Source organism: Onychostoma macrolepis, chromosome 18 (genome assembly GCF_012432095.1).
Source record: "Onychostoma macrolepis isolate SWU-2019 chromosome 18, ASM1243209v1, whole genome shotgun sequence".
NCBI classification, from domain to species: Eukaryota; Metazoa; Chordata; class Actinopteri; order Cypriniformes; family Cyprinidae; genus Onychostoma; species Onychostoma macrolepis.
Window position 1 is genome coordinate 11,608,024 of NC_081172.1, and position 12,724 is coordinate 11,620,747.

At 36.5% G+C, this 12,724-nt stretch overlaps 1 protein-coding gene across 4 annotated transcripts in view; it reads right to left on the bottom strand.

Annotated features, from left to right (window-relative positions):
- Positions 1-12,724, bottom strand: part of megf11 (multiple EGF-like-domains 11) — a 118,724-nt gene that overhangs the window by 32,938 nt on the left and 73,062 nt on the right. For all 4 annotated transcript variants that reach the window (XM_058752225.1, XM_058752227.1, XM_058752226.1 and 1 more), the window contains 5 exons: positions 11,701-11,947; positions 10,669-10,789; positions 8,638-8,774; positions 7,471-7,683; positions 5,934-6,108 (listed from right to left, as the gene is read on the bottom strand). In XM_058752225.1, the coding sequence (XP_058608208.1) occupies positions 5,934-6,108; positions 7,471-7,683; positions 8,638-8,774; positions 10,669-10,789; positions 11,701-11,947 (893 nt within the window). The remainder of the gene's footprint in view (positions 1-5,933; positions 6,109-7,470; positions 7,684-8,637; positions 8,775-10,668; positions 10,790-11,700; positions 11,948-12,724) is intronic.

Genomic DNA, 12,724 nt, shown 5'->3' on the forward strand with positions numbered 1-12,724 from the left:
CATAGCAACACCCTGGCAACCACCCACAATAGCACCTTAGAAACCGCCCAAATCACCCAACAACCTACAACAATATGCAAAACCACCCAGAACATTTTAACCACAACATAGCAACGTCCTGGCAACCACTAACAACACCTTAGCATTATAGGAGTAAGTTTTGTTTGGGCAGGCACACATTTCTTTCAGAAAATCTAAGATTTTAGTTATCAGCATTTTTCACTACTTACTTATGTAATTTTACACTCTAACATGAGCACTGTGCTGTGAAGTGTGACTCCAAATCCCATCTGAGGATTCTGTCAAACTTCAAGAGAAAATTTCCTGTGAAACATTCTCTGCAACAGGCCGGCATATGAGTTTGATACAGTTCAAGTGAGTAGAGAGGTGGAGAGCACATTCGCACAGCAGCAAACCTAAAGTCCGTGAGTAGCTAGTCTCCTTGTTGCAGTCACTCAGAGTGTGGCAGCGGATGCTCAGAGCTAAAGGCTCACTTTCCCCAGCCGCATTAATGAGCTGACAGCCCCTGGCCCTCGGCACCTCCGTCCATCCCCCAAAAAAGCATTGCTGATGACTGACAGACACTGTGTTCTTAAGCCCTGCTCCCCAGCCAAACAGCAAAAATCTCTGTGCTTTACCAGGCTCAGCAGGGGAGTCGCTGTATCCCAGTGCCGGCCATCGCCGGTGTCTTTTTGCCTCATCCCTGGCTCTGACTGACAGCTGACAAAATGATTTAGACTCCCAATTAGTGGGGTAATGGCAGTGTGCTGCGCGCCTCCTGCCTCCATCTCCCCGGTGCCGGGGATCGAGCAGCAAAGGACCCGCTCTCTCATTATCATCTGGAACTAGGTCTGAGTGGAAAGCAGGATAAGATATGCCACAGGACGCCATGGGCACCGAGCGGGACCGACTCTCGCTCTCTCTCTATATATTTTTTGTTTCTCCCCTCTCTCTCCTTCTTTCAATCTGTCATCATTTATCTCGCTCGCTTGCTTTGATACAATCATCTCCAATATTTTCTCTTACTCCCACTCTTTTCTTTCTTGTATGCTCTCTTTCTTTTTCATTCTCACTCTCCCACATTCCCCCATTGTATTCCCCATTTCAAATATTCTACCTCTCCATCTGCTTCGCTCGTCCATCCACTCCCCACATGAAAAGCTTACATCTGTGGATTAATTTTTCATCAATCTACGTGCAGTTATCTTTGTTCCGCTCAAAAGTGACAGCAAGCAGACTGCTAACAATGGCAGTTCTGTTCTACGGAAAAAGACTTAAAACTATCGGTGCAGGCAGCCGAATATGGGGCGAGAAAGTTAGTTTGTTCGACTTTTCAGCAGACCTGCAATTTACTGGTGAATGGGTTGGAGGAGGTAAAAGAGTCTCTGGCTCACAAATGACCACAGGGATTTAGTGAGACCCGTGAATGCTCCAGATTACACTGACACAGGCCTGAGAGCACTCATTCAACTGGGTGACTAAACTCCTCTAAAAGCAGGCTAAAGTCAGACATATGTTTAGAGGTTAAATATTCTTAAATATTCACTTTATAATAAAACCAACAAAAATCATTAGTACATTCAAAAAGCTTTAAATGGTACATTTGTATATTCAGTGAGGTCCAAAAATCTGAGATCACATTGAACATCTTGGATATAGTATTTTTTAAATATTAAAATAATCATTTTTAGGATAAAAAAAAAAAAAAAAAAACAAGAGAAAAAAGAATTATAAATATATATAATAATATTTAAATTATATTGTAATTAATACTGATAAGCAAATTTATTTCACTGATCATTTGAGCTTCATTGTGCAAAAGGTCAGTTTTGTTTCCACTGAAGCACAAAATAAATTCTCTTTGGATAATTCTCACATCATGCTGGAAAACTTAAATATTCAATTTATAATAAAATTAACACAAATCGTTAGTAGATTCAAAGAGCTAGAAATGTCTTTGAATTCTACATTTTCACATTCAGTGAGGAACCTTTTTTTTTAAATACAGGAGTATTTTTTAATACATTTGAAAATAATCAGTTTAGGATAAAAACAACAACAACAATAAAAAGAAACAAATACCATAATTAATATAAATAAGCAAATTAATTACACTGATCATTTGAGCTTCTTTGTACAAAAGATCAGATGTTTTTGTGCCCACAGAAAAACAACATGCTTTCTGGATAATTCTTAAATCATGCTGGAAAACAACATAAAAACATTTGGTAACACTATAGTATAAGGGACAAATTCTCGCTATTAACTAGTTGCTTATTAGCATGCCTATTATTAACATATTGGCTGTTTATTAGTACTTATATATAGCACAAATTCTACATGACCATATTCTACATCCCTAATCCCTACTAACTACTAATAAGCTTATTGAGGCAAAAGTCGTAGTTATTGGTTCATTAATAGCAAGCATTAAAGTGTGAACACTTTCTTAAATGTCATTTAAATGTAAGTGAAGTAGTAGTTTTATAATTTAGAAAAATGCTAAATTAGTGGTCATTCATACAGTATCTACAAGTGTTGGTAATGAATGCCATTTTAAAGCATTAAAATTCCTACTAATGCATCTGTGCAACAGTGAAGTGGCATGTGTGCTTTCAACGTGGTACTACCAGCACATTTGGTCCCTCATCTCCCGACCAGTGCTCTCTCCAGTACCAGCAGCACATGTTCCTTTCCCACCCCTATAAATATCATTCTCTCAGAACTCTACAGATGAGAGTTTTGGTGGCCATTACCCCTCTTATTTTCAACCAGACTGCGGTCAAATTGTTAACCTTTGTTGTTCTATAGGTCCGAATGAAAGAGCTGGCTTGGAAATGGAACTTCGTGTCCCAATTCCTTTGCATCTCGGTCAGACTCCTTGGCCAAAGCTCCTCGAGCAGTGTTTAATAGAACTGGCAGCAGGCCCCCCAAATCCAACACAAAGAGCAGGTGGTGAAAATTAAGATACAGTCTGTGCCTCCGCCTGCTAGTTCAAATCGCTGTAGTAGCTCTGCCACAGGACACTGCAACAGTTACAGCCAAGGCAGGAGTTGGCTGCAGCCTCTGGGACTGAGTTTGTCTTAATCATCACTGCCGTTCTAGTCTTTACCTGCGGCACTGTCTTAATTTTATCTGCTTTGCAATATTTCCACTGTTTCTGAATGCAGCGGGAGTGAAATCAGTTCAGTGGCAGCGAAGATAATTGAAACTGTAGCTTTCCATGTTACTGAAAATGTGCAATACCAAAGTTGCACTAATTTGATAAAAAAAAAATACAGTAAATACAAAATATTGTGACAGTTTTCTTTTTTAATACAGTATATTATAAAAAAAGTAATTTATTCCAGTAATGACAATGCTGAATTTTCCCTATTTCTCATTATCAATGTTGAAAAAAATGATCTGTCGAAAAATTTTTTTTAGAAATCTTTCATGAATAGAAAGCTCAAAAGAACAACATTTATTTCAAATAGAAATATTTTTGTAACATCATAAATGTCTCTTACTGACCCCAAACTTTTTAAAGATGCAAGTCAAAGACACAAAAACATAGAAAACAAATAGAAAAATGTTACAATTTTTTTTACTTTGGCTGAACAACATGAAAGTTAGAGTAATTTCTGGGTGAATTTGTAAGTGTTATTTAGAAGTTGCTAGTGCTGCTTTTAGTTTTAGTTACTCCTAAACTATTTTTTTTTTTTTTTTTTTTTTAGTTTCTCTTAGTTCTCCAACTCTAAAGCTACTAGCTCTAAAGGAAAGTACATTTGCTTCTGAGGATGAACAAGATGAACAGGACTGTAAGCAATACTATGACGCATTCATTGAAGCAAAAGAACGACTCATCCATCTATTTTAACATCTCTCTAAAATAAATTCAGATTACTGATATGATCATCTCTCTATCTGTCTTTCTCATGCTCTTTCCTTGCATCTTATCACTTTCATTTTAGCATGCCCTTTGTTCATCAGAGAACACGAAGCTGGGTAGATTGTGTGCCATGTACAACTAACTGGATAACAAAACAATTTGTTATTTATGTCATATAGAGTCTTGCCTAGATATCACAATCTATTTTGGAGTCCTTGTATCTTGCGCTTCTTTCTGTGTTTGGCAAGGTCTTTGTGTTAAATCTAAACCTGCTGTGTAATAAGACACAAGCATTGCGAAAGTAGCATTGCTGAGACTCTCACCTTGTTCCCAGCCTCCCTGCAGGAGGTGATGTGTTTATGTGTGTGTGTGTGTGTGCGTGTGTATGTGTGTGTGTGGGACCACTATAGAGATCATTTTCAAAGCAATAAACTGTATTCGCTGACACTTCTGCTTTAAGTATCAGGACACAAAAACTTTTCAAAGAAAGATCAAGGGAAGTGCTGACTAGAAATGTTCTCTGAAAGATGCTTCCAGTTTTCACTTAAAATCCACAATCATAAACCTTTATTATGTAATTATGAGTTTTGCCACCTTCATATGTCATATCTATGGCCCTGTTTAGACATGGTATCTTCCGTTTTCGGTCATCCGATCACAAGTGGTGAGGCAAGACACATTGCTATTTGCACCTGTGTCACATAAATGTGTCTCCTGTGAACACCTGTGATGGGATTTTGATGGGAAGGTTACTGATTTTGTAAGTATAAACTTACTACACTTCTCACTTACTGCATGGTGTTAAAAGTGTAGAGAAAAAAAAAAAAATTATGATGCAAACCTGCAATAATTAAATATGTTATTAATTGAATTTAAATTTCCTCCAGCCTGAGGCTTATTCATTTCACCTTTTGAGTGAAAGGGCTTTTACATGTGTCAAACATATTACTTTTATATATTAAAAAACATACAAGCCCAGCTCAGATGAGAAAAAAGTAATGCAAAAGTAATATTACGCATTACTTTACTAATTAATTAATGCAATTAGTTACTTTCTTAAGGGAGTAACTCATTATTGTAAAGCCTTACTTTTAAAAGTAACTATCCCCAACACTGTGTATATATATATATATATATATTTTTATCTGGGGGATTTTCTGAGATTAATTAATCATATCTATGTCACATATATGATTAAATAAATCTATTAATTAATTTAATTAATCAGCAAATTATGATATAATTAGGGCTGTAAACCTAATTACATAAACGCATGATGAATTTAATCATGTACTTAGAACTGTACTTTTGCACTGTTTACATAGTCCAATTATCTAAAAATAGCACAGAACAAATTCAAAAATTTGACAAAAAAGGAGTAATTTGACTTGTAAAGTAACTTATTATAAAGTCTATTTTATGATTTACTAGTCTGCTACAATAAAAGAAAAGAAAAAAAAGATAAAATAAAATAGAATAATAAATAACAGTAAATAAAATAAATAATATAAATATAAAATTATAACGAACCATAATTTTTAATTTTAACTTAACCACAAACCTCTGTTCTGAGCAGCTACTTATATATGTGATTAATTAATTTAATTAACTTAATTTTTAATTTGAACTTAAATTAAACTTAAATCACTTATTATTTAATTAATAAATCAAAAAGTTATAAAAATGACTTTAATAAAAAAATTAATTAATTTGATTAAGCAGTTTAAATGATTATCAGCCCAATAAAATTGTATCGGTACCAAAAATATTCAGATCTAACAGCTATTGTAAAGCCAGCTATTGTTGGTGGTCTATAACTGTTGTCTAGGATGTATCGGTGTTTACGATATAAATGAGAGGTTTGAGTGATGTTAATGACAGTTATATAGGGGGCCTATATGTCAGGGGGGCATATGAAAAAAGACCATCCTTTAGTTCAGAACATTAGCAACTATAATCATCAATGCTCAGCAGTAAATTTCATGTGACAATATTTCAGCATGGCAGGATTTAGTAGTATTTAATGAATGTAGACAAAGATAAATGATAAACATGGACTCACTGTGTAGCCTGGGGCACAGATACAGGCCCCAGTGAGACTGTGGCAGTCTGCTCCATTAGCACACTGGCACGGCACACTACATCCTTCTCCATAGTAACCCGGGGGACAGGTCTCATTGCAGTATAGACCCGTCCATCCTGCTGTACACGAGCATTCACCTGTCAGGGGGTGGCAGCTGAAAAAGAGAAAGACAGATCGACATTTAGGTACAAATATGCCTAAAGATACGTTGTGTATATGGCATCTAAACAGAAACACTTTGGTTTCCAGAACAAGGGAGCCAAATCTGAGGACTAAAACCATTTGAGTTCATCCATCCTGGTGTCTGTGAGCTCCACTCAGATAAATGGGGTGTCCTTTCTCTCCTTCATGTAGTAATGAGCCCCAGTGTCTCAGGGCCTAATCTACCCATACCAGGCATTAACATTGCATTAGCCAAGAACGCGGGTAAGAAATAATGAATGAAGCACAGGTCGCGATAAAGAGCAAGTGCTATGCTACTGTTGAAAGGTGTTTGAATTTTTACTTGCAAGTCAAATGAAGTCAAATGGACTCAAATGGAGCTCTTTACTCACCCATGGCTCCGGAGGTTAACTCGAGAAAAGTTGGCTAGAAAAGTGATGATTGTATGACTGAAGGTTCAGCTTAACCATAGGGAACTCTACAATGATGTAATGTTTGTATGAAATAACCTAGCTGATTCGCAATCTTGAAAGTGTGAGGAAATTATGATCTAATTAGGGCTGTAATTTAGTATAATTAATGATATAAGCATGATGAATTTAATCATGTCTTCTTTTTAAAAATGGCAGAAAAGAAATGCAAAAATACATGGAAAATGACAAATGATATGGAAACGAAACAAAACAAACAGTAATTTGACTTGGAAAGAGAATTTTTGTACTGTCTATTTCTTGATTTATTTGTCTGTGGATTGTTTGGCAAATATTTATATATATATATATATATATATATATATATGTATATATGAAATTAATTTGATTAATAAGCATAAAGTGTAATTAATGCAAATATTTTTTACTCAATTGACAGTCCTTGATACAATGCATCCAGAAATATATACAATTTAGAATTAAGAATTTTTTTCTTTGCAGGGAAATGAAGCACATTGTAGGGATGCACTGATATTAAAATTCTAAATTCTTTCATGTTATGGACAATATTAAAATTCTGTACTATTTTGTCTAAATTAACAATAAATAAATAAATAAATACAGCACTAAAAACTAAAAATGTTTTAAATGCTACAAATTAATTTAGGCATCACAATATTTTACAACACAAGATGAAAAATGGATATTTGTTTTAAGATTTGATTAGATTACATTTAATAGTATTAAAAACTAGGTAATCTAACTATAAAAAACGAGGCATATGAGCGTGCAAAATTAAAAATTCAATATTGGCCAATATCAATAAATAATAAAAAAAAACTGTAATATCAGCTGATTGATTCTCGTCAATTCCAAGGTTATCATTCTAATGTTGTCTACTGATGTGTGGTAGTGTGTCTCACCTGAGTGTGTTGGTGGCGTTACAGGGGCAGTATTTGTCACAGATGAGACCGTAGAGGCCTGGTGGACAGAACCTGTCCTGGCAGTGCGGCCCTTTGAATCCTGTATCACACAAACACGCTCCGTTGATGTGGTAACACTTGGCCCCATTCTGACAGTCACAGTGAAGGGCACACTGGGGTCCGTATGTGCCGACTGGACACTCTTCCTGGCACCTGGGAACAGTGAGGGAAGAAAACCCCAAAGCAATGTTTTGTATACGTTATTCGTTACTCAGAGCGGCTATGTAAGAAAAAGGAGCCTGTCAGAATAACACAAGCAGAATAAGTAGACTACAGAGTCATTCTAATCTAAGGGTCAAGGGTCAACGCTCTGGGCATCTTCTTTGGTACCTCAGGTTCATCAGCCACCTTGGCTTCGCCTGGGGCGACAGCAAACTAAGTCTGCAGTCATTAATTACCGTGAATACAATTAGACCCCGGCTCATTCTCTCTGTTGAATAGCAAAGTGACTTAAGGAACAACGACTTCCACAAGATCTTCAATATACAGTCCTGGCAGAACATCAATCTAGAGTGTCCAAAGAAGCCATTAGGAGACAGATAAATAGCTCAATTAAATTATAAAACGGACTAGGTATGTTTCATGTTGAAATTACACCAGCGTCGTTTGTATCAGGAGAGACGGGTGTGAGAAGGACTTACGGGAAGGGAGGAGGGGGTACTAACGCAATCTGAGATTATTCCTGCTGGGCTAATTCACCTGTCACAGACCAAATGAATGAGGGCAATTTTGTTAAATATTAGAGGATAAGAAGTGTCTGTCCTGAAAGTGTTTTCATTCTGCAGACAATCACTTTACTGCGCTAATAAACCCTAAGCTGCTGAAGAAGACACGGGGAAATAAAGGCACTGAGCAATTTCAATCGGATCCTAATAAAACTCCATTACTGGTAATTAATGGGCAGAAACTTAACAGACCAGTGCGGATCTCGGAGTGGGATCAGTGGACACAGGGAATGTAAACACAGTGCAGTAAAAAAACAATTAATCAATTATTCAGCAACCAAATGTTGCAGGCTTGTTAACAAACTGCTTTTGTGGTAGTTTTTTTTTAAAGACACATAGGAATAATAACAGAAATGAGATCGGAACTGGGTATTTATTTTACCTGTGGCCACTGTATCCTGCCATACACTGGCACTGTCCTGTAATGTGGTCACACAGTCCTCCATTGCGGCATGAGCATTCCTTGCTGCAGTTGATCCCGTATTTGCCGAATGGGCATGGCTGGGCACACACAGACCCCTGTTTAGAAAGAGGGCAGAGAAAATTTGAGAATCAAATAAAAGTCTTTCACGACTAGCTGCACTGATTTATAGGAACAATTCATTCAAATAAAATTCTGTCATCATTTACTCCCCATTTCAAACCCGTATGACTTACTTTCTTTCAATAGGAGAAACTCTTTAAAGGTCCTTTCACACCACGAAAGATAACTACTGTATAGCAATAACTATACTTTTTAACTACTAACTTTAAACGATCCAACTTTTTAAAGCAGAGTAGCTTCTGATTGTCTGTCAATGGAAAAAATCTTCTTAATGTGATTCCAACAATATTGTTCCTCTGTCATTGTAGCTGTTGTAGCTGTGGTGTGGACTTCCTATTCTCATGGAATTAGAACAATTATTAAAACATTATAGTTATATTTACCATCCTTGGTGTGAACATGCCTTAACTCTTATTCTCACTTCTGCACATTATAATTCGCTGTAATGTGATCAGTCACATGACGTGCAATCAGCACATTGATGTCAAACGGGCGCCATATAGAAAGATGTAGACAATTAACAACAATTTTTCGCTGAACAGCTACTTAATTTTCAGTCTTTTCATCATACAAAGCCGTAGACTTCTCTAATGCTTTATTGGTACTTTTTTAAATACTTTTGGAACTTGAAAGCACATTCACTTTCACTATAAGGAAACGAGTAGCCAATACATTTTTCAAAATAAGAATAAACATTTAGAAAATAAACATAAACATCATAAAGGTTTGAAACAACACATTGTAAAAAAAAAAAGAAAGAAAAAAAAGTTGAGCCAACTTAAAATTTTAAGGCAACCAGCTTCAGCAGATTTTTGAGTTTTCTCAACTTATTTTTATGGGAGATTCTCAAATTTTTGTTGTATAAACTTAAAACAACAAGTTGAGAAAACTCAAAAATCTGCTGAAGCTGGTTGCCTTAAAAATGTAAGTTGGCTCACCTTTTTTTTTTTTTACAGTGCAGAGGGAATAAAGGATTTTAGGTGAACATACAGTATATAGAATCAGGGAATTTAATCTAAAGAATTATGCAGAGACACAAAATTTGGCCCCCTGAAAAAGGCCATATTTTATATATCTGTAGCCACTTATGTAAAGCTGATGATAGTACATGATCACCAGTCTTTGCTACTGCACCTTTAAGACCTTTAAGCAAGGTTCCTTAATCATTGAATAAGAACTGAATCATTGAATTTATATGTAAACAGCTCGTATGATAATGTACAGTTATGAGGTCAATGCTACTACAATTTCTAAATGACCCATTTCTGCAGTTTATTTTTAATAAACGATGAACTGAAGATGGAGCATTGCTTTGTGAATATTAGAGTATGTCTACATACTGTATCACATTAAACTCTTTTCAGAAGAGAAAGGAAACTTGTGTTTTTGATATGTCCTCTTTTCGAGTTTGAGATGATGCAAAAGGAGCAATAATGAGGCTCAGCAAACTTCACACAATTTGCTTCCGAATAATAACTTCAGCTGCTCTGCGAGACTCAGATCATCGAGGTGGATGTCATTTCTTCCCCGCTTAGGTTTGCGCATGTATCTACATTCAGATTCTCCTCCACCCTTCCTTCATTTACCTCTTAAACTCTTTCACCTTCCCTTCATTCACTTAACCCTCCCTTTCTCCTTCTAATTATTCTCTCTTTTCCTTCCTTACTTCCTTTTAAGCGTGACTCACCTCTTCTGGCGCTTCAGTATCTTGCCCTTTTACTCTCCTTCACTTTCTGCCCCTCATTCCTTATCATCTGTCTCCTCATCTTTATTCCTCTCTGTTTCTTTTCTGTCTTTTATTCTCTCAGTCACTTTCCCTTTGTCCCCCACTTCTCCACCCTGTCGGTCCCCCTGTGTGCAGCTTCTTACAGTCCATCCAGCAGGGCAGGAGCATTCTCCAGTGATGTGATGGCAGGTTCCTCCGTTCTGACAGGGGCAGCGCTGCTCGCACTGTGGCCCGTGACTTCCAGAGGGACATCGCTCTCCACAGCTACCGAACCACAAGAGCAAACACTTGAAACTCAGGCAGTCATTGCAAAGGATTGCAACATAAAACACAAGAACGTTCAAAGACTTTAGAACAAATGCTTAAAAAAAAAATAAAAAAAAATCCAACCATATTTTTTTAAGTAACCTCACAAGAACTTCACAGTGTTTTCACTATGCTAACAATGAATATAGACAAAGAGTAAGTATATAGTATGTAGATTAGTATGGGAGACACACTAGTTTTCACGTGGGGAAATACCTAGAAGATTTTATGTTAAAAATCTTCAGGCCCGAAACTATTGATATTTTAAGGATATTCAATTTTTCTCCACCATAAAAAAGAGATACACTTCTGTATCATTACTCCAGTCTTCAATGCATGTCACATGATCCTTCAGAAATAATTCTAATATGCCAATTTGCCGCATTAAGAAGCATTTCTTGTTATTATCAAACATTATAAATGTCTTTACTGTCTTTTTTTGATCAATTTATTACATCCTTGCAAAATAAAAGTATTCATTTTTATTCAAAGAACTAAAATTGTACTGACCCCAAACTTTTGAACAGTAGTGTATATTTGAATTATATTTTTTTCTATTTTAGTTTTCCATATTTCACGTAGCATAAAATATTATGGTTTTAATTTAACGGTAGGTTCTCATTGTGATAACACAAAAGGTCACAAAAGCTGAATGTGGCTCCTTGGCAAAGATGGTGGAAAGGTTGAATAGCTTTTTTGTAGTCAAGAGGTGTGTGCCAATACAGAAATTGTCTTTCAAAAATAAACCTACCCTTTTCACCAGTGTAACAACTTGCCCTTGTCTCCTCTATATAAAGTACATATTTCAGGAAAGACATATTAACCTTCATATCTCTATATTGCAAACCGGGTTTATCCCTGGTACTCACATGGGACCCATGTAGCCTGGTGCACATATGCATTCCCCCGTCTCATGGTGGCAGGTGGCACCGTTGAGGCATTGACACTGCAGCTGGCAGCCCTTGCCATAGTAGCCAGGCTCACATTGATCCTCACAGCGCCATCCTTGGTAGCCGTCTGTGCAGACACAGGCTCCTGTGATGGGGTTACACAGGGCCCCATTCTTGCACTGACAGCGGTTGCTGCAGTGGGGCCCCCAGTGGCCACTTTCACAACCTGAAACACGGAGAAGAAAGAGCACTTTTTTATACCAGCCAACTAAAATGCTGCCACAGAGCTGAGGATAAAAACTCTTGCTTATCAGTACGACTCGGTTGTATTACATTCCAAACAATGACCTGTAATCCTGGAATTGCCAAGACACAAGATTTGTGAAGTCATAGGATTTTTATTACAGAACATATGCTGACATATGCAAGTTGGTACAGTGTTTTATCAATACAAGTGAATCCCACTGTGAGTGGGGATTAGTAAAAGCATAGATTATTTACATCCCCTCATATATTCTTTTTAAATTATCAACGAGCTAATACCATGCTGAAAGCAAACGCTATCAATAAAAAGGGTGAAACTGCAAGGAGCTAATCTTGCAAACGCACCTAAAGTGGCCCAGAGATGCTATAAAAGACTGACACAGTCATTCTTGTGTTTACACGGTATTAGCTAGCATAAACAGGGCCATAACCACCATAGACATCAATTTTGGATTTTTTTCTTTTACATTTGTTTACACCCTTGTATAAATTTTACTGCATGCATCTGGAGATATTTTATTTGACTCTAAGAGCACTTGTGGTTTCCCTCACCACATATTTTAAATATCAGCGCTAACTATTAACTCATGCTAACTTAGTGGATATTTGTGCATCATCACAACTGTTCAAATGTTTGAGGTCAACAAGACCTTTTTTTTTTTTTTTAAAGAAATTAATTATTTTATTCAGCAAGGATGCAATAAATTGATCAAAAGTGACAGTTAAGACATTTAAAATG